The sequence below is a fragment of the Salvelinus sp. IW2-2015 genome, linkage group LG4p, assembly GCF_002910315.2.
Source record: "Salvelinus sp. IW2-2015 linkage group LG4p, ASM291031v2, whole genome shotgun sequence".
NCBI classification, from domain to species: Eukaryota; Metazoa; Chordata; class Actinopteri; order Salmoniformes; family Salmonidae; genus Salvelinus; species Salvelinus sp. IW2-2015.
Genome location: NC_036841.1, coordinates 7,918,161 through 7,937,871, shown reverse-complemented (window position 1 = coordinate 7,937,871; position 19,711 = coordinate 7,918,161). Strand labels below are relative to the sequence as shown.

General features: G+C 44.8%; 1 protein-coding gene across 1 annotated transcript in view; it reads right to left on the bottom strand.

Moving 5' to 3' along the window:
• The window catches only part of phldb1b (pleckstrin homology-like domain, family B, member 1b), an 88,556-nt gene that overhangs the window by 8,853 nt on the left and 59,992 nt on the right, over nt 1–19,711 (bottom strand). Inside the window, 13 exon segments of the mRNA XM_070436773.1 lie at nt 2,222–2,324; nt 4,366–4,482; nt 5,573–5,713; nt 6,146–6,304; nt 7,632–7,751; nt 9,772–9,861; nt 10,408–10,518; nt 11,062–11,217; nt 13,644–13,772; nt 15,943–16,002; nt 16,562–16,699; nt 16,955–17,101; nt 19,069–19,329. Coding sequence (XP_070292874.1) covers nt 2,222–2,324; nt 4,366–4,482; nt 5,573–5,713; nt 6,146–6,304; nt 7,632–7,751; nt 9,772–9,861; nt 10,408–10,518; nt 11,062–11,217; nt 13,644–13,772; nt 15,943–16,002; nt 16,562–16,699; nt 16,955–17,101; nt 19,069–19,329 — 1,732 coding nt within the window.

Sequence of the window (19,711 nt, the reverse complement as noted above, 5' to 3'; positions counted from 1 at the left end):
GGTGACCGGAAGCATGACCGAATACAAACAGTGTGCTATTCTCTCCGCAAGGCAATCAAACAGGCTAAGTCCAGTACAGAGACAAAATCGAGTCGCAATTCAACAGCTCAGACACAAGAGGTATGTGGCAGGGTCTACAGTCAATCACGGATTCAAAAAGAAAACCAGCCCCGTCGCGGACCAGGATGTCTTGCTCCCAGACAGGCTAAACAACTTTTTTGCCCGCTTTGAGGAACAATACAGTGCCACTGACACGGCCCCCTACCAAAACCTGCGGCTCTCCTTCACTGCAGCCGAGTGGTAAAACATTTAAACGTGTTAACCCTCGCAAGGCTGCAGGCCCAGACGGCATTCCCAGCCGCGTCCTCAGAGCATGCGCAGACCAGCTGGCTGGTGTGTTTACGGACATATTCAATCAATCCTTATCCCAGTCTGCTGTTCCACATGCTTCAAGAGGGCCAATTGTTCCTGTTCCCAAGAAAGCTAGGTAACTGAGCTAAACGACTACCGCCCCGTAGCACTCACTTCGTCATCATGAAGTGCTTTGAGAGACTAGTCAAGGACCATATCACCTCCACCCTACCGGACACCCTAGACCCACTCCAATTTGCTTACCGACCCAATAGGTCCACAGACGACGCAATCGCAACCACACTGCACACTGCCCTAACCCATCTGGACAAGAGGAATACCCATGTGAGAATGCTGTTCATCGATTACAGCTCAGCATTTAACACCATAGTACCCTCCAACTCGTCATCAAGCTCGAGACCCTGGGTCTCGACCCCGCCTGTGCAACTGGGTCCTGGACTTCCTGACGGGCCGCCCCCAGGTGGTGAGGGTAGGTAACAACATCTCCACCCCGCTGATCCTCAACACTGGGGCCCACAAGGGTGCGTTCTGAGCCTCTCCTGTACTCCCTGTTCACCCACGACTGCGTGGCCATGCACGCCTCCAACTCAATCATCAAGTTTGCGGATGACACTACAGTGGTAGGCTTGATTACCAACAACGACGAGACGGCCTACAGGGAGGAGGTGAGGGCCCTCGGAGTGTGGTGTCAGGAAAATAACCTCACACTCAACGTCAACAAAACAAAGGAGATGATTGTGGACTTCAGGAAACAGCAGAGGGAGCACCCCCTATCCACATCGACGGGTCAGTAGTGGAGAAGGTGGAAATTTTAAGTTCCTCGGTGTACACATCACGGACAAACTGAATTGGTCCACCCACACAGACAGCGTTGTGAAGAAGGCGCAGCAGCGCCTCTTCAACCTCAGGAGGCTGAAGAAATTCGGCTTGTCACCAAAAGCACTCACAAACTTCTACAGATGCACAATCGAGAGCATCCTGTCGGGCTGTATCACCGCCTGGTACGGCAACTGCTCCGCCCACAACCGTAAGGCTCTCCAGAGGGTAGTGAGGTCTGCAGAACGCATCACCAGGGGCAAACTACCTGCCCTCCAGGACACCTACACCACCCGATGTCACAGGAAGGCCATAAAGATCATCAAGGACAACAACCACCCAAGCCACTGCCTGTTCACCCCGCTATCATCCAGAAGGCGAGGTCAGTACAGGTGCATCAAAGCAGGGACCGAGAACTGAAAAACAGCTTCTATCTCAAGGCCATCAGACTGTTAAACAGCCACCACTAACATTTAGCGGCCGCTGCCAACATACTGACTCAACTCCAGCCACTTTAAAAATGGGAATTGATGGAAATTATGTAAAAATGTACCACTAGCCACTTTAAACAATGCCACTTAATATAATGTTTACATACCTCACATTACCCATCTCATATGTATATACTGTACTCTATATCATCTACTGCATCTTGCCATCTTTATGTAATACATGTACCACTAGCCACTTTAAACTATGCCACTTTTGTTTACATACCCTACAGTACTCATCTCATATGTATATACCGTACTCTATACCATCTACTGCATCTTGCCATGCCGTTCTGTACCACCACTCATTCATATATCTTTATGTACATATTCTTTATCCCTTTACACTTGTGTGTGTGTATAAGGTAGTAGTTGTGGAATTGTTAGGTTAGATTACTTGTTGGTTATTACTGCATTGTCGGAACTAGAAGCACAAGCATTTCGCTACACTCGCATTAACATCTGCTAACCATGTGTATGTGACTAATAAAATTTGATTTGATTTGGAGTTGCCTTGTGTAAACCTCCCAAAAGGCGGTTACCTTTCTGCTGTAAGGCTAGCGCTCTCTTGGTCTCTATGTCCTGCATGGTGGCAGCCAAGTTCCGTGGCAAACTGCCTGTACTGTTGGGAACCATCAGTGGGCTCTGGAAGGACACAAAAGAAGGAGAGTGATTGATTAAATTCAAACAACAATGAAAAACACATACAACAACATATCAATGCAATGGCAGTACACATATTAAAAATCATCAAGGTTTACACAAAAATACTTACTTCCAACGTGGTCGTCACTGACTGACCAAGAAGACATCCACTGACACATCCAGTGAATGGAACTTACATAAAACATCATTTCATTTTTTWTTTATTTCACCTTTATTTAACCAGGTAGGCTAGTTGAGAACAAGTTCTCATTTACAACTGCGACCTGGCCAAGATAAAGCAAAGCAGTGCGACACAAACAACAACACAGAGTTACACATGGAATATGCTATGCATTAACCTTTGACGCATGACAACAGCTACAGATAAAAATCAAGCTCTCGTTCTTGTGAGCAATATAATCTAATACTATCAAATGTAATCTGATACTATCATGTAACACATAACCGCCTGCCGTTGTTTACCAGTATGTAACCATATGCTAGGTCTAATAAATCACCAGGTGACCGGAGCAGGATACATACACGATATACACAAAAGTATCTGGACACCCCTTCAAATTAGTGGATTCGGGCTATTTCGAGCACACAGCCATGCAATCTCCATAGACAAACATTGGCAGTAGAATGGCCTTAATGAAGAGCTCAGTGACTTTCAACGTGGCACCGTCATAAGATACCATCTTTCCAACAAGTCAGTTCGTCAAATTTCTGCCCTGCTAGAGGTGCTCTGGTCAACTGTAAGAGCCATTATTGTGAAGTGGAAACGGCGACCCTAACGGCTCAGCCGCGAAGTGGTTGGCCACACAAGCTCACAGAACGGGACCGCCGAGTGCTGAAGCGCGTAAAAATCGTCTGTCCTCGGTTGCAACACTCACTACTGAGTTCCAAATTGCCTCTGGAAGCAACGTCAGCACAATAACTGTTTGTCGGGAGCTTCATGAAATGGGTTTCCATGGCCGAGCATAGCCACGCACAAGCCTAACATCACCATGCGCAATGCCAAGCGTCGGCTGGAGTGGTGTAATGTGTGCCGCCATTGGACTCCATTGGAAATGCATTCTCTGGAGTGATGAATCACGCTTTAGCATCTGGCAGTCCGACAGACACAATATAGGTTTGGCGGATGCCAGGAGAACGCTACATGCCTGAATGCATAGTGCCAACTGTAAAGTTTGGTGGAGGAGGAATAATGGTCTGGGGCTGTTTTCATGGTTCGGGCTATACCCCCCTTTAAAAAAAAGTCATAGCGCTACAGCAATGACATTCTAGACGATTCTGTGCTTCCAACTTTGTTTGGTGAAGGCCCTTTCCTGTTTCAGCATGACAATGCCCCCGTGCACAAAGCGAGGTCCATACAGAAATGGTTTGTCGAGATCGGTGTGGAAGAACTTGACTGGCATGCACAGAACACTGACCTCAACCCCATCAAACATCTTTGGGATGAATTGGAACTCTGAATGCGAGCCAGGCCTAATCGCCCAACATCAGTGCCCGACCTCACTAATGCTCTTGTGGATGACTGGAAGCAAGTCCCCGCAGCAAAGTTCCAACATCTAGTGAAAAGCCTTCCCAGAAGAATGGAGGCTGTTATAGCAGCAAAGGGGGGACCAACTCCATAATAATGCCCATGATTTTGGAATGAGATGTTCAACGAGCAGGTGTCCACATACATTTGGTCATGTAGTGATTGATTGTGTACAAGGGCCCTATGTGCTTGAAGCCTTTCTCATGGAAACTTAACTATTATGATGAAGCTAGCTAAATCGCAGGATTACAGCAAATGCCTGCCTCAGAAGAGTACTACACAATCCAGCCACGAACTTGACCACCCTCCAACACCAGTACCTTCTATTTTCATTTGGTTGTATGTATTTAGGCCTGAGTAATCTGCTATTCAAATTTTAGCAGCAAATGTGTACTATTCAAATTAACATTAAATAATAATAGTTGATTACTACATAATCCCCTGAAGACCCTACTAGCCAACCAGTAGTGATGGAGCGGAGGTGATGAGGTTTACCTTGGAGGTTGTGTTGCGTCCCAGTGTAGTGGCTACGTACTGCAGATGGGATCCGGAGCCTGCTTTGGGTTGATGTACCGCCTGTCCAGCATCACTGTCCAGCTTGGAGCGGAACACCTGGGAGGAGTGAAGACGGACCAGGATCAGCTATCAAACACCGTAGACTTTTTTGCGGTTGCCCCGCACATAGTAAAACATGTATTACATTAAACGGAATGAGGAATATAAACTGTGGTGCTTATTCCAAACTTGTCTGGTGGGAGATGCTGTGAGAAGTAGAGAGTAGAGTACAAATACAAAACAATAGGTTTCTTTAGCGTTTCAAAAGGCACATTTATTGACATTTCAATTCAACCAACATATTGATTGACATCTTTGAAATGCTAAAGCAGCCTACTTTTGGTGAGTGAACTTTAATTGCTGCTACTACTACTACTGCTGCTACTACTGCTACTACTACTACTGCTACTACTACTGCTACTACTACTGCTACTACTACTGCTACTACTACTGTCATCAGACACAGCCAGAGACAGTGATTATTATGGCAGCACCAGCAGCATCCCTTTTATTGGTGGTCCTTTGATTCCTCCCACAGGTGTAATGACAGAGTCTGTGTCAAAGTTTTTTACTGGCAAATGCCAGGGTGAAGACACACACCCTGTTTGTAGCCACAACCTTCAGGTGGTTTGTCCCACAACCTCAGTTGGCCATACAGTATGAGGTCTTATGGCTTTTCATTGTGCCAGTAAATCATCAGAGATTGATTGCTGTCTAGGCTATACCCAGGTTAGGGTCAATTTAGTACTTGGAATTGACCTCAACCCTTTGGCTGTGCTTGTGTGTACTGTAGTATAACCTGGTAGTAAATGTAATACAATGCACATAATACAGAATCATTTTTGAAGATTCAACCAGGTTGAACATTTTATATTCCATTTGCAATGTAATGACATCAATGAGTGGTACTACTGCTTGATTGAATACTGACAAAACATACTAACAGATTACCGTAAAGCATGTGGAGATGCTTAAAGAATTCAAAAACGCATGAGTGACAGCAAGCCCAGACAGACCATCATTGATATATTAATCAATCAACAAAGCACAATGCACTTGAAAAGCCATTTTCATGGGAAGACAGAACAGAAACAATGGAAGAGGGGAGGAAGAGAAAAGAGGAGAAGGCTGCGCCTCTGAGAATTACCTGCATAGGCCTGCGAGCGGAGAGAGGTTTAGCTGGGAGAGGGAGGCAGAGCTGGCTGCTCTCCCCAGCAGCCATCACCTCCTGGTACCACTGCTCTAAATCGAGAGTGGGGATTTGAGGCCTACTGCACTCAGGCTGATACTGGAGGGCCACAGTTAAGAGTCCACAGTAAGAGGCAGCAGAGAGGCAAAGGACAGAGTGGACAGAACAAGGGAGTGGAGGAGGAAGAGAATTAAGAAAATAAAGCATTAATGAGCAAATAAGAGGATCTGTTAAAGTGACGGAAATATAAATATTTTTCTAAATGTTATGTTTTTTGTGTGTGTCAATGTTCATCTTCTTGAAATATCAGCAAATGCTAACATAAAAGTGTCTCAATGGGGAAACACTGGTTGAAATGACGTCAATAGAAACAGTTTACAACCAATTACAAACATGAATGAAAATAGGTTGTAATGACGTCATTCCAACCAGCTTTGGCCACTGGGGTAGAGGGGGCATTCAGGGCATCTTCAAACGAGAGGTGGAGTAGAGGTGGGTGAGAAGGAACAGAGCGAGAGACCAGACACACACCTCAACAGAGAGAGAGAGGGAGGAGCCGTGACGAAAGGAGAGGCAGGAAAAGGCGGGGTCTCCAGCTCCTGACTGGAGGGGCCGGAGAGGAGAGGTAGGGGAGGACTCGACCTTCGGCATCCCAAAGAACTGAGTTAACTGGTCCACAGTCACGTACTCCTTTCATTCAGGGAGCCACAGATAGTAAGGCAGACAGGAGGTCAAAGGGCAAAGAAGGAAAGAGGGAAACAACGGCAGAGGACACACGTCAACAGGGAGGAAAACAGCAGCAACAAGGACAGCATGTGAAATAGATGCCAGTAAACCTGACTCACACATGGATAGTCTTTCTATAATATCACCCATCGTACCATCCAGACCTGGGTCAAATACATATGTCAAATACTTGAGCTGTGCTTGATTCATTTTGCCTGGTACAATGGAACCAATGACAAAGTTCCAAAAGTGCAAGCCCCAAGCTAAATCAAGTTCACCTAAAATACTGGCAAGTATTTGAATGCATATGACATCCAGTGCATTCGGAAAGTGTTCAGATCACTTCCCTTTTTCCACATTTTATTACGTTACAGCCTTATTCTAAAATGGATGACAAAGCGAAAACAGTTTTTTTTAAACATTTTTGRGAGACTAGTCAGGATCGAGGGAAATATGAACGGATCAAAGTACAGAGAGATCCTTGATGAAAACCTGCTCCAGAGCACTCAGGAACTCAGACTGGGGCAAAGGTTCACYTTCCAACAGGACAACGACCCTAAGCACACAGCCAAGAAAACGCAGGACTGGCTTCGGGACAAGTCTCTAAATGTCCTTGAGTGGCCCAGCCAGAGCCGGACGAACCCGATCTAACATCAAAAAGCTGTGCAGCGATGCTCCCCATCCAACCTGACAGAGCTTGAGAGGATCTTCAGAGAAGAATGGGAGAAACTCCCCAAATACAGGTGTGCCAAGCTTGTAGAGTCATACCCAAGAAGACTCAAGGCTGTAATCGCTGCCAAAGATACTTCAACAAAGTACTGAGTAAAGGGTCTGAATACTTATGTAAATGTTACATCTTTTTTTATTTTTAATACAAAAAAAATGATTCTAAAAAMCTATTTTTGCTATGTCATTATGGGGTATTGATAAGGGAAAACTACTTCATCCATTTTAGAATAAGGTTGTAACGTAACAAAATGTGGGAAAAGTCAAGGGGTCTGAATACTTTCCGAATGCACTGTATGCATTTGATCCAGGTCTGGTACCATTATCCTCAAAATTCTCATTCAGTAATACAGAAGTTAGTTGAGCTGATTATATCAAGGACAGGGCCATTTAGCAGAAAGCCAATACACTACAGTAAGCTACCTAGAAGCGGACAGCTAGAGAGAGAGAGGAGCAACAGGTGAAAGAATGAAAAGATGGAGTGAGAGAGAAACAGAAACCGAGGGCAAGTGATAAGGAGAGAAAGAGAGTGAAACATAGTGAGAGCGAGAGAGGGCAATGGTACCTCGCAGGGGACAGCTGCGTCTAAGGTGAGCGAGAGGCCGTGCTGAGCAGAGGTGATGAGTTGGGTGTCATGGCAATCACTCCCAAACATCTTATAGACATCCGAGAGCTTCATGTACTCCTGAGAGCCAATGCAAAGCAACGCAAACCAAACAGGACATTGACAACAGCTCACTCCATGACACGTCCTTTTCATAATATGAATACTCACACACACACGGATGTGCACCCATATCAAAAATGTGCACATACACACTTTACAACCTTCCAAGACAAGCTGCTGCTTTATCTTGTTTTGAAAACATAAACACATACGCTTGTGTGAAAATCATCAACAACTATATGAACGGAAAAAATAAAGAGCACAGCATTTCTCTACCCTATAATTTCCCAAGGCTCACATTGAGCTGGAGAAGTGAAAACACGTGGCAAAAGAACACAATAACAGATGTCAACAAGCTATAACCATCTTCAAAGGAGAGCAAAATGCTAATAGAGAGAAGTGCACTACACAAACCAAACAGAGTAGTACACTTCAATGAGAGACAAAGCACTGTGCCTGTGAGCCTCTGGCTAAACCTTCACACAAACAGCATCTTAACATCCCAGTTGTAGCAAGAGCTGTTTATGCTTTTCCCCATTCTAAAAGTTGAAGAGACAACATCAATTAAAATGGCCATAGTTCATCCAACAGACCAAGTATTTCCTAAAGACAAACAATGACGACATTCAAATCAGTATTGTACTTCCAGGGCCTCACAGGATGACCAAATGTGTTTTTCAGCTACATATTAGCGGGGTGCAATTTGCTGGGAGTGATTGGGGGTAACAAGACATAACTCACACAGACTTCTTAAAGGCCCACTCCTTAATGAAAAACCAACAATAAAAACGCCAGCCTCGGAACTTGGTTTCCTATAAAGCTGTAAATATCACAGAGTGGGCCTTTAAGTTTTAGACAAACAGACTCTGCATATGGGGGTTACAGTGAGTATGCTCAGGTGTCATGCAGTGACAGTTACACTGACAGTCTGGTTACCTCTGTCGGGCTGCCCCCTGGGTATAATTGAGAGGAGGCGCTTAAATAGGAAGCAGCGGGACGGCAGAGAGGATGCTGGGAGTGGGAGTCCTCTAACAGGTCAATCTGGCTGATATGGCGCAATTCCTGTTTCAATAGGAAGTCAGGGACACTGGTTTCAKCTCCTGTTGCTGTAGTGTACAGTTACGGTGTATGTCCCTCTAACATACACTAGGTGTCAATACAGTACTGGGATAATAAGTGTCAATCACAAAAACATAGGTTTTATGCACATTGAGTGCCCCTGTATGGGTTATACTCAGTTTAATAGGGCTAGTTTACAGTGGTCTAAAAGAGTCCATTATATCCAATTCAACAATGAAACTGATAGTCATCTCATGTAATGAATTTGCTCTAAATGCATGAGAACGCAGGTTGATAGGTTATGTCCGAATTGGAGTTAAGCACGAGACTAATTGGTTCATGTTTTCAGAATAAACAACGCAGCCCAGGGATTCAGGCCAGATTTGTAYCTCGCTGACCTGAGTTGAGATATTATGTGCAATCCACCATCAAATTGCAGATGTTTCCAATCCCMAAAATATGTCCGTCGGATCTGAATTATCCGATCAAACCAGTTTGACTGATGTTATCAGCTGTATCCGACCACAATGTAAAACAAGGTCATACTTCACAAGCCGACACTACATCGTGTTTAACACAGTAAATAAATGGTTACTCTGGCACACAAGCAGTAGAACAAGCACACAACAGACCTACACCTGAGGTAAAAAGTCCTATTGACCAGTTAAACAACCTCAACTATGAAAACCATAACATTTCTCTTAAAGCCACAGTCTGTAATTTTGTACTTGAAGTAACGTTGCACTCATGGGAAATAATTCATTGAGGACAACAGATGTATCATAGAAATCTAGTATGAAAATGTCTAGGAGTGCATTTTCTCCATTGTTAAAATTTTTGGTTGGTAGTCTTTGTTGGTCTTTCACAAATTARGGAGTGTGGCTTTTAGACAAGTGATCAGAGTGGAGGTCCGTTCATCCGTCTGGGTCATGATAGATAACTGTAGGAGTGAYCTCTTAGTAAGATAAACCCCCCTCACCTCTTTCATGGTGCTGGAACACTTAGGGAAAGATCTTCCTCCAGTAAGGCTGAGGTACCTCTTCTCTAGGGCCGATAGCCTCTCTTTCTCCTGGAACACACAGACACCAGAAACACATGAGACTGTGACAAGACCAAATGACAGCTTACCTCACCCATCATGATGCCCTGGTTACAGTATGCTCGTATTAAGACATAGCTTCTTGTACCTTACATTACTGAAAGTATCTAAGTATCTGACTCTGTCCTGATTATGGATTGCCATAGTTTCTTTACCAAATTAGAAAATGTGCCACTGCAGAAAAGCCGGGGACAAGGCAGCACATGTGCCGAGTCATGAAGTGAAATGTCAACATATGGGAAATCCGCCAACAAGCTCTTAATTAATTGACTTAATATGAGGTGGCTGGCATGGCACATTGCCCTTCATGTGGWAATGCCTTTGTGTGTGATTCTCACATTGTCAAACAAGACCAGAGAGAGATAATGATTCAAATGAGTTATTTTCAAAAGTGGTTTCATGGGAATCACCAGTCCAATGACAAAAAACGTAGTAATAACCAACAATGTCATTTCTGTATATGTGTAGATTGTAGAGTGGCTGCTGGGACAGATATGAACTGTATTGTAATGTTACCTTATGGAGAATCTGCAGGGTAAGGTTCCTGTCCTTAGCCAGCCTGTCACACTCCTGAGACGCCTGCTGTCCSAGCTGACTGGCCTGGCCTTCCAGAGCTGCCACCTTGTCCTGGAASACAACATGTTTAGAGYGTTATTGCTGAATTAAAGGGGTACTCAACAAGATGACAAACTGAGAAAATATACACTACACCAAAAACAAAGCAGTAATCATCTATCATGTCTTTGTCAGGTATCCCCCACCAACACCATTCTATCATGTCTTTGTCAGGTATCCCCCACCAACACCATTCTATCATGTCTTTAGGTATCCCCCACCAACACCATTCTATCATGTCTTTGTCAGTATCCCCCACCAACACCATTCTATCATGTCTTTGTCAGGTATCCCCCACCAACACCATTCTATCATGTCTTTGTCAGGTATCCCCCACCAACACCATTCTATCATGTCTTTGTCAGGTATCCCCCACCAACACCATTCTATCATGTCTTTGTCAGGTATCCCCCACCAACACCATTCTTGACGTGAATCATCAGGCCATCATCAGAAATTAGGAAGTTTCTCTGACAGACATTTATATTCACAGCTCCAGATATGTTGAAGGGTTGCCAGAATAATAGGAGCAGCCATTGTGGTCCAGTCCATTACCTTCCTCTTGGCCACGCTGGTGTGGTACTCGGCCCTCTCCTGCAGCAGCTGCTGGCTGATGGTCTCCCTCTCCTCCTCCAGGCTGCTCTCCCTCTCTAGCTGCTGGAACTCCAGGTCCTCAAACTGTTTTGTCTCTGACTCCAGGGTCTCGCCCTCCTGTCGAACCCCACACAGAGCSCATCACAATGGGTTACAACCACACCAGGCCTCAGCCTCCTATAATATACCGTTTTCACACTGCTGAGCCAAGCAAAGCCGAGCCAAGCTGTATTTGGCTGGCCTGGTAACGTATTCATCCATTCACCATAGTTGCTAGAATTGTGCTAGAAAGCACAATGTGTGGAGAAAGTACCCGAGCCAGCACAGTCTGGTGTGGTTGGCACGATAGTGTGAAAAGGGTTCTAAAGTACCAACAACTACCAACCCCAAGAGACAGACAGACCCACAAGGTCACCACAGGGCCACCCCCTCCACMCCCCTGGCTCTCTCCAATGACCATGCTCCTGAGCCGCGGCGGTCTAGGCCCAAGCCAAGCCCAGCACAACCAGGGGTGGTAGGCCACAGAAAGAACGAGCTTCAAAAGAGTACTGCGTTGTCATTTTAGACAGAGACTAAGCTGCATGGAGGTTCTATCTAACGATTGGTGGAGTTCTGTTTAGCACTATGACTACTTTGATCATKCTTTGACAGACTTGAATATTATGTTGTTTGGGTTAACTTTACTATTAGACTCTTTATTGTGTCCTAGGTTTGTACTTCACTATGGCACCAATACAGAAGCACCATACCCTTGTGAAAATGTGGTATACACAGCTATCAATATTACAGGCATTTCTGCTCATGTGAGTCTAATAAGTTGGAAAATTTTATAGCCCAGTAGTTTGATTGATTTGTGACAAGCAGTCTTCTCTGCTGCACCAATACTAATCCCAAAAATGAGAAACCAAAAGGGCCACTATCTATATGTTACGAAAGATAACTGTGCTTTTACTGTAGTAATACTTAAGTACTATCTTCTATACTGCATTTTATAGCTGATTTGAATGTGAGAACCCAACTGAATGTCTTGACCCTTTAGATCCATAAACCCAAGAAACACACACACATATTTGTGAGAGAGGGCCACTTATGCTTTGGAGGGGGAAAGACGAGGGCCTGCCCTTGCTGTCAGTTCATCGGAGCGTTACTGACAATAACGAGTGAAGGCTCGGGGCGTCAGAACACTCATGTCATCACTGACATCTCCAGACCCTCGTGTTTGGAGAGCAGGCCACTCATGGGCCTCTGTCGCACTTCTGAAGGATGCCTTCAGCAAACTTGGGACGTGTCCATCAGTGCACGCAACAGAGAACATTTTTACATGTATTTTTGTCCATGTGCTCCCCCCATTTTTTCTCATGTCAAGTCAGTCAGCCAATGTGTCATGCTACTCTACGTGGATAGGACAGCAAAGTGAATAGAGCTAACGTGCTAAATGTAATTGGCTGATAAATAGTTGCACTGCCTGACAAAATGCAAGATTCACTTTCTATGGACTGACTTTTCAGAGAGCTGACGATATAAAACATTATTCAGACACAAAAACACACACATTTCCATTCAGAGGAAAGATATGAAAAGAGAATAGGACAGGAAGTGGAGGTGGTAAGTGTCTACATTAATAGATTAGTAAGCAGTTAAGGGGTTATAAGCCATCACAAATCAAGAAGAGAGGGATGCTTCCAGACTAAGAGACTGTATCAACCAGACGGACAACACACACTCCTGTGTGAAATGCATGCAACACACATATGACCCAGAAATCACCACAATGCAGCACCTCGCCCCGACATCACCAGACGCCATTTTGACACTCCTCCCGTTTGCTCAGAGGCATAGCACATAGGTGTGGCGGAGAGAGGAGGGGAAATTCCAGCAGCTTGTGGCATTAGCACGTAGGCGAGGGGCTAAAGGGGTAAAGGTCCCAGTAACTGTATCTGAGGAGATATGCACCAGGTCTTATCATACTAAGATAGTGTAGCCTACTATGCAGCAATCACCAACTGGCATCTGGCATAAACATTAAGGGCAGGTTTCCCGGACACAGATTAAGCCTTGTCCAGAGCTATAAAGCACTTTCAATGTAGAATCTCCATTGAGCATACTTTTTAGTCCAGGTCTAGGTTTAATCTGTGTCCAGGAAACCTACCCTAAATTGGTATGCCATCTTCTTGGATGTTAAGACTGTTTTACATCAGTTATCATCATAGAATTAGAATTCCAGTTCAGTATCTTTGACAGTTAAGTGCAGCATTCTATGCACTATATCCAGCTCAGTAGACATTATACTTGTAAATCCGTAAGTACACAACTTCAGCTTCTCCTGAACATGTAATTCTCTTACTGGGTACTTTAATAATCTGGAGRTAAGTATACTCTAATTGCGATGTGGTGCTGCTGGAATTTCCCTTCATAATGGTGGATAGGTGTAGCTCCGAGACAAGGGTGGAGGGAGTGGGTGGGGCGTGGTACGCTTGCTGTCTCTGGAGGTGGGTCTCAGGAGTGGTTGGGCTGATGGTCTTGGTGGTGGATTGACGACTGACCCTTTTGAGCTGTTCCTTTAACTGCTCCCTCAGTGACTCGGGACAGTTATGAAGCTGGTTCTTCAGCTCACTGTAGCCCTCCTGGAGGCTCTCCAGGTCTCGGCGCTCTGCGTCAACATTTGCCCTCTCCTAGAAAGAGAACACACCGTCCGGGGTGGGAGGGAGGAGAGGAAGTGGGGGACAACAGAGAGAAAGCAACAAAAAAAACACACTTGCTCAAATCCACGCCATGCAAAAAGCTTCCGATGTTAGAGGTCACAACAGTGGATAAGCCAGAGGGACATGGGGCATCTATGGAGTTTATAATACTGTGAAATCAATCCCCCAGTGACTAGCTTTAAAAGTGCTGGACTGCAGGGCCGTGTTCATTAGGGCACAACGCTGAAAACCTTTAAAAATGTTTTGCAACAGAAAGCAAAAATGTCCTCGTTTAAGTCAGTTTCCACCCCCCATTCGGTGCCTAATAAACATGTCCCATGCCTCAAACAGGTCTGAACAGACTTCTTGTTCACAGACATTTCTAAGTTGCAGGGTTCGATGCTCATGAAAACACTGGTCTGCGATTGAAAAGGAGATTTTCATGTGGCTTTAAAAATTATTATTATTAGCCCATCCAGATTTTCATGTTTCTTTGGTATGAATACTTTAGGTCAGTCCAGTTAGTTTTGAACAGCTTTATAACTGGATGTGTTGGCATGCCTGAACGATCTTTGTTGTTATTGCATTTGAGTGCAGGCGGTGTAAACATGGGTAACTCTAGTGCTCTGCACCACTGCCCTACTGGCACCCAGGCTGTGATATCAAAACCCCTGGAGGGAATAGAAGCGCGCAATAGGCTCCCCCGCACCGGCTCTCCTCGCCTCCTTCGAAACGCAATGGATGGTCAAAATGGAAAAACCTTGGATCTTTTCCTCCAATATGTTTTGAGAAAAAGAGAGGATGTGTGGAATAAGGAGAGATAGAGTTTGGGTCTGATTGTAGTGAAAGCGGCTTGTAAACTACCTCTAGAGGGCCACCACTGTATAACCAGTAGACTAGACCATTCAGGAGAGAGGGAAACGTTCTGTAGACCGAAAATCTTTTTTATCATTACTGCATTCTCTAAAGTCACTGGGTGGGAGAGGGGTGTGGGCGGTGCTTTGGGGTTGGAGTGGCACTCCTTTTCTCCAATCTGCCTAACTGTCACCCTGCTCTGGCTCCACCTCTGTCTGTGACCAATGGCAATAAAAGTAGAGAAGGCGACAATACAATACAGTTCGTTTTCCTAGTTGAAGCTTTGGTTTTAATTTGTAGTTTTAGACAGAACCGAGACAGAACCGTGAGACCCTGACGGTCTAACCTGAACACAGGAAGCGAGACACTCTCCGAAATGGTCTGTAATATACAAATCACAAGATTTAAAAGAGCCTTAAGGAAAGCCAAGAAAATTCCCCATTTCAGGTTGTCAGTTTAAGTGTCTACATAAAGCCTATAAGAGTGGAGTGACATGACTAGCTGAAACAACAGAGTTGTGTAAAGCCTTCAAATAGAGACCCTCTGTAATGTTGTGAACTATGTGGTGGACAGATATACTTTTAGTAGCCAGCCACTCATACCCACTAGCATCCAGTCCCAGCTTCAGCCAAGTAGAAACCCAAAGGACCGATTCATACCTATGTCCCAAATGGCACCCTATTACCTACAGAGCCCTGGTCAAAAGTAGTGCACTATATAGGGAATAGAGTGCCATTTGAGACACATTTAAGACAAGTGCTAATAACCTACATTGATTTCAGGCTGACAGTGGGGGAGGAGAGGAGGTTGCTGAGTGAAGCAGTGAGAGGATTAGAAGTTAATGGAGGCTGGTTAGTGGAGCCGAGCTGCAGAAGAAGAAAAAGCCCTGGAGAGAGAGAAACCACCAAGGAAAATAAAGAAAAAAAAATACAGAAAAAAACACCCATACTTAAGTCTAAGCACCATCGTCCACAGCTCTTCTAAGGTAAAACATCAATGCATATAACAGGTGAAAGGTTGNGAGGAGAGGAAATTGCTGAGTGAAGCAGTGAGAGGATTAGAGGTTAATGGAGGATGGTTAGTGGAGCCGAGCTGCAGCAGAAGAAAAAGCCCTGAGGAGAGAGACAGAGAAACCACCAAGGAAAACGAAGAACCAAAATAAAGAAAAAACACCCATACTTAAGTCTAAGAGCCATCGTCCRAAGCTCTTCTAAGGTAAAACATCAATGCATATAACAGATGGAAGGATGGAGCATTCCTCGCTGGGGGGGGTTGAAGAGCGACTGCTATGACTGGGTGAATTTACCTTGGGATGGCAAAACCAACTAGATACGGTCTTGGGAAGCCATCCAGGATTTGGCAATGCCTTTAAGGAATGTCAAGAGACCAGAAAGGCTGTTCAGTCCCTTTGAGGCTTACAAKATGTATATTTAGTGATGTGAAACGTTCGGAACGCTGCAGATAGAAATACCATGAACAGAACTGCCATGAATCCCTTTTCTATCCGGCAGAAAATCGTATATCTGTTCTACAGGATACATTTCTATGTGAACGTTCTGTAACGTTCCATCCTCCTGAACAGGCCCTATAACAGACAGTCCAGCGCAGGGAAAGGCGGGTTGGGTTGTGTCTGTTGTGTTTAAACAACACAATGTTGAGATCAACCAAAATCTCACCTCCCTGTCTGCATACCCACCGTCTTTCCAATAAGGACTCTCTCAGAGTGCTAGGACAACAAAAACAGCTCACTAACAAAAGCACTTTTTCTATTGGTTTTCTCCATTAAAATACAACACCGTAACATTGGAATGAGAAGTTTATAAGTGGAGCAAGAACTCATCTGCAAGTGGTAAGACTGCTTAATGTGTACAGGACAGTATGCTTGGTGTGTGTGTGTGTGTGTGTGTTTTCCCACAGGGTCCTACCTTGTCTTTCTCCCTCTGGATGGCGTTCTCCAGCTCGTTGAGCTTGTGTTGCAGCTGTCCGATGATCTCCGTCTCTGCCTCTACCTGGTCCAGTTCCGCCTGCCTCTCCCCCTGCAGCAGGGCCCGCTCCATCTCTGCCTGGGAACGGGACACACCCGTCACACGAGCCCCCCTGCTCCAATCACAGAGCTTCCCCACAGACAGCAGACCAATCACAGCCTAGCGGTGCGTGTGACACCACCCAGTGCTCATTCTATCACTTTCTGCTTGTTTGTGTCACTAAACGTGCATGAAGCACACACACACAATAGTTTGAATTTATCTTCCCCACATATCATTCCTTATATTAGAAGCAGCCTACTATCTGGAAATTGAAGTGATTGAATKTCTTACCTCCTGCTTGGACTCCTGTAGCTGCTGCTCCAGCTCTGTGATTCGTGATTTGAGCTCGTCGACTCGTGCCAGCACTCTGACCCTCTCGTCCTCCAGGTAACCCAGCTCTGCCCGCCCCGGGCCGCCAGAAACAGGCTGCTCCTCGTGCTGAAGGGGGAGCGAGACAGAAGAGGCAGGCACATTGTTACATATAAGTGCAAAGAGCATGGCCCATGTGCAGTAGTTAACCGTTTCAGACTATGTTGCAAACACACACTGATCCACACATTAGGGAGGGACTATACACATCACATGTCTCCATGTTAAACACTGTTGCTTGGCAAACAAATGTCATTATCTTCATGCTGTGTCATTTCGACCAGCAAACTATGTCAAGCCGTGTCTAGGTCAGGCCGTGTCTAGGTCAGGCCGTGTCTAGGTCAGGCCGTGTCTAGGTCAGGCCGTGTCTAGGTCAGGCCGTGTCTAGCAATTTCCACTTTAAATGCATGCAGTAAGTTCTTTCATGCTGTTATATCAACGGCATGGCTGTAGTTCTCATAGTAAGTACTAGTATGTCATGCCTGTAGTCCATAGTAAGTACTAGTATGTCATGCCTTGTAGTTCTCATAGTAAGTACTAGTATGTCATGCCTGTAGTTCTCATAGTAAGTACTAGTATGTCATGCCTGTAGTTCTCATAGTAAAGTACTAGTATGTCATGCCTGTAGTTCTCATAGTAAGTACTAGTATGTCATGCCTGTAGTTCTCATAGTAAGTACTAGTATGTCATGACCTGTAGTTCTCATAGTAAGTACTAGTATGTCATCCTGTCGTTCTCATAGTAAGTACTGTATGTCATCCTGTGTTCTCATAGTAAGTACTAGTATGTCAGCCTGTAGTTCTCATAGTAAGTACTAGTATGTCATGCCTGGTTCTCATAGTAAGTACTAGTATGTCATACCTGTGTTCTCATAGTAAGTACTAGTATGTCATCCTGTGTTCTCATAGTAAGTACTAGTATGTCATGCCTGTGTTCTCATAGTAAGTACTAGTATGTCATGCCTGTGTTCCTCATAGTAAGTACTAGTATGTCATGCCTGTAGTTCTCATAGTAAGTACTAGTAATGTCATGCCTGTAGTTCTCATAGTAAGTACATAGTATGTCATGCCTGTAGTTCTCATAGTAAGTACTAGTATGTCATGCCTGTAGTTCTCATTAGTAAGTACTAGTATGTCATGCCTGTAGTTCTCATAGTAAGTACTAGTATGTCATACCTGTAGTTCTCATAGTAAGTACTAGTATGTCATACTGTAGTTCTCATAGTAAGTACTAGTATGTCATGCCTGTAGTTCTCATAGTAAGTACTAGTATGTCATGCCTGTAGTTCTCATAGTAAGTACTAGTATGTCATGCCTGTAGTTCTCATAGTAAGTACAGTATGTCATACCTGTAGTTCTCATAGTAAGTACTAGTATGTCATGCCTGTAGTTCTCATAGTAAGTACTAGTATGTCATGCCTGTAGTTCTCATAGTAAGTACTAGTATGTCATGCCTGTAGTTCTCATAGTAAGTACTAGTATGTCATGCCTGTAGTTCTCATAGTAAGTACTAGTATGTCATGCCTGTAGTTCTCATAGTAAGTACTATTATGTCATACCTGTAGTTCTCATAGTAAGTACTAGTATGTCATGCCTGTAGTTCTCATAGTAAGTACTAGTATGTCTAGCCTGTGTTCTCATAGTAAGTACTAGTATGTCATGCCTGTAGTTCTCATAGTAAGTACTAGTATGTCATGCCTGTAGTTCTCATAGTAAGTACTAGTATGTCATGCCTGTAGTTCACATAGTAAGTACTAGTATGTCATGCCTGTCGTTCTCATAGTAAGTACTAGTATGTCATGCCTGTCGTTCTTATAGTAAGTACTAGTATGTCATGCCTGTAGTTCTTATAGTAAGTACTAGTATGTAGCCTGTTCTTATAGTAGTACTAGTATGTCATGCCTGTAGTTCTTATGTAATAAGTAGATGCTGTATCTCATAGTAAGTAGTAGAAATGATGAAATGATAAGACGGCCCTGCGTCTGACCTGGTATCGGTCTCCATTGTGGAGAGCCTGTGGTGGAAGTGGCGTCTCACCTCCTGATGGGTGCTCTCTGTACTGCTGCACTCCTCCTTGAGGTTCTCCTCGTCGCTCTCCCTCTGCTGTCTATGGGCCATGCTACGATGCAGTGAGCTGGACCCTGCCAAGCTGTCCATAGAGGGTCTCCTGGCCGCCCCCTCCCCCGGTCCCAGGCCCCCAGGGAAGCCCATCCYCCCCTCTGCCTCGCMCCCAAAGGGCCCGTCGCCCTTGTTGTACTCGGCGCACAGATTCAGGATKGTCTCTAGCCTCTGCCTCTCCTGTGGACAGACAGAAACAGAGGAACTGATTACATCAAGCCTCTGCTGCAAAGGCAAATATGTCCTCCTCCTCGCCCCAAATCTCATTTCCTGTGTGTGTGGCTGCCACTGATGCCAATCTGGAAATGAGCAATTCAGAGGTGGGTGGAGATTAAAAGGACCCTTCCCCAGAACCCACCTTCCCCCTCAGTGATGGCATCTTTCCTGTGTGGAGGAACCAGGTCTTATCAGGGACAGATCTAGCTCCAGCCATGGCTAGGCCAGGCCAAGCCTGTCTAATATGCAGTACAGAGCACACTCCTACCAAACATAACAAAACTCCATTAACCGACATGTTTGTGGATGTTAGTGTGTTCATAGTTAATGTGTCATTGTCTATAAC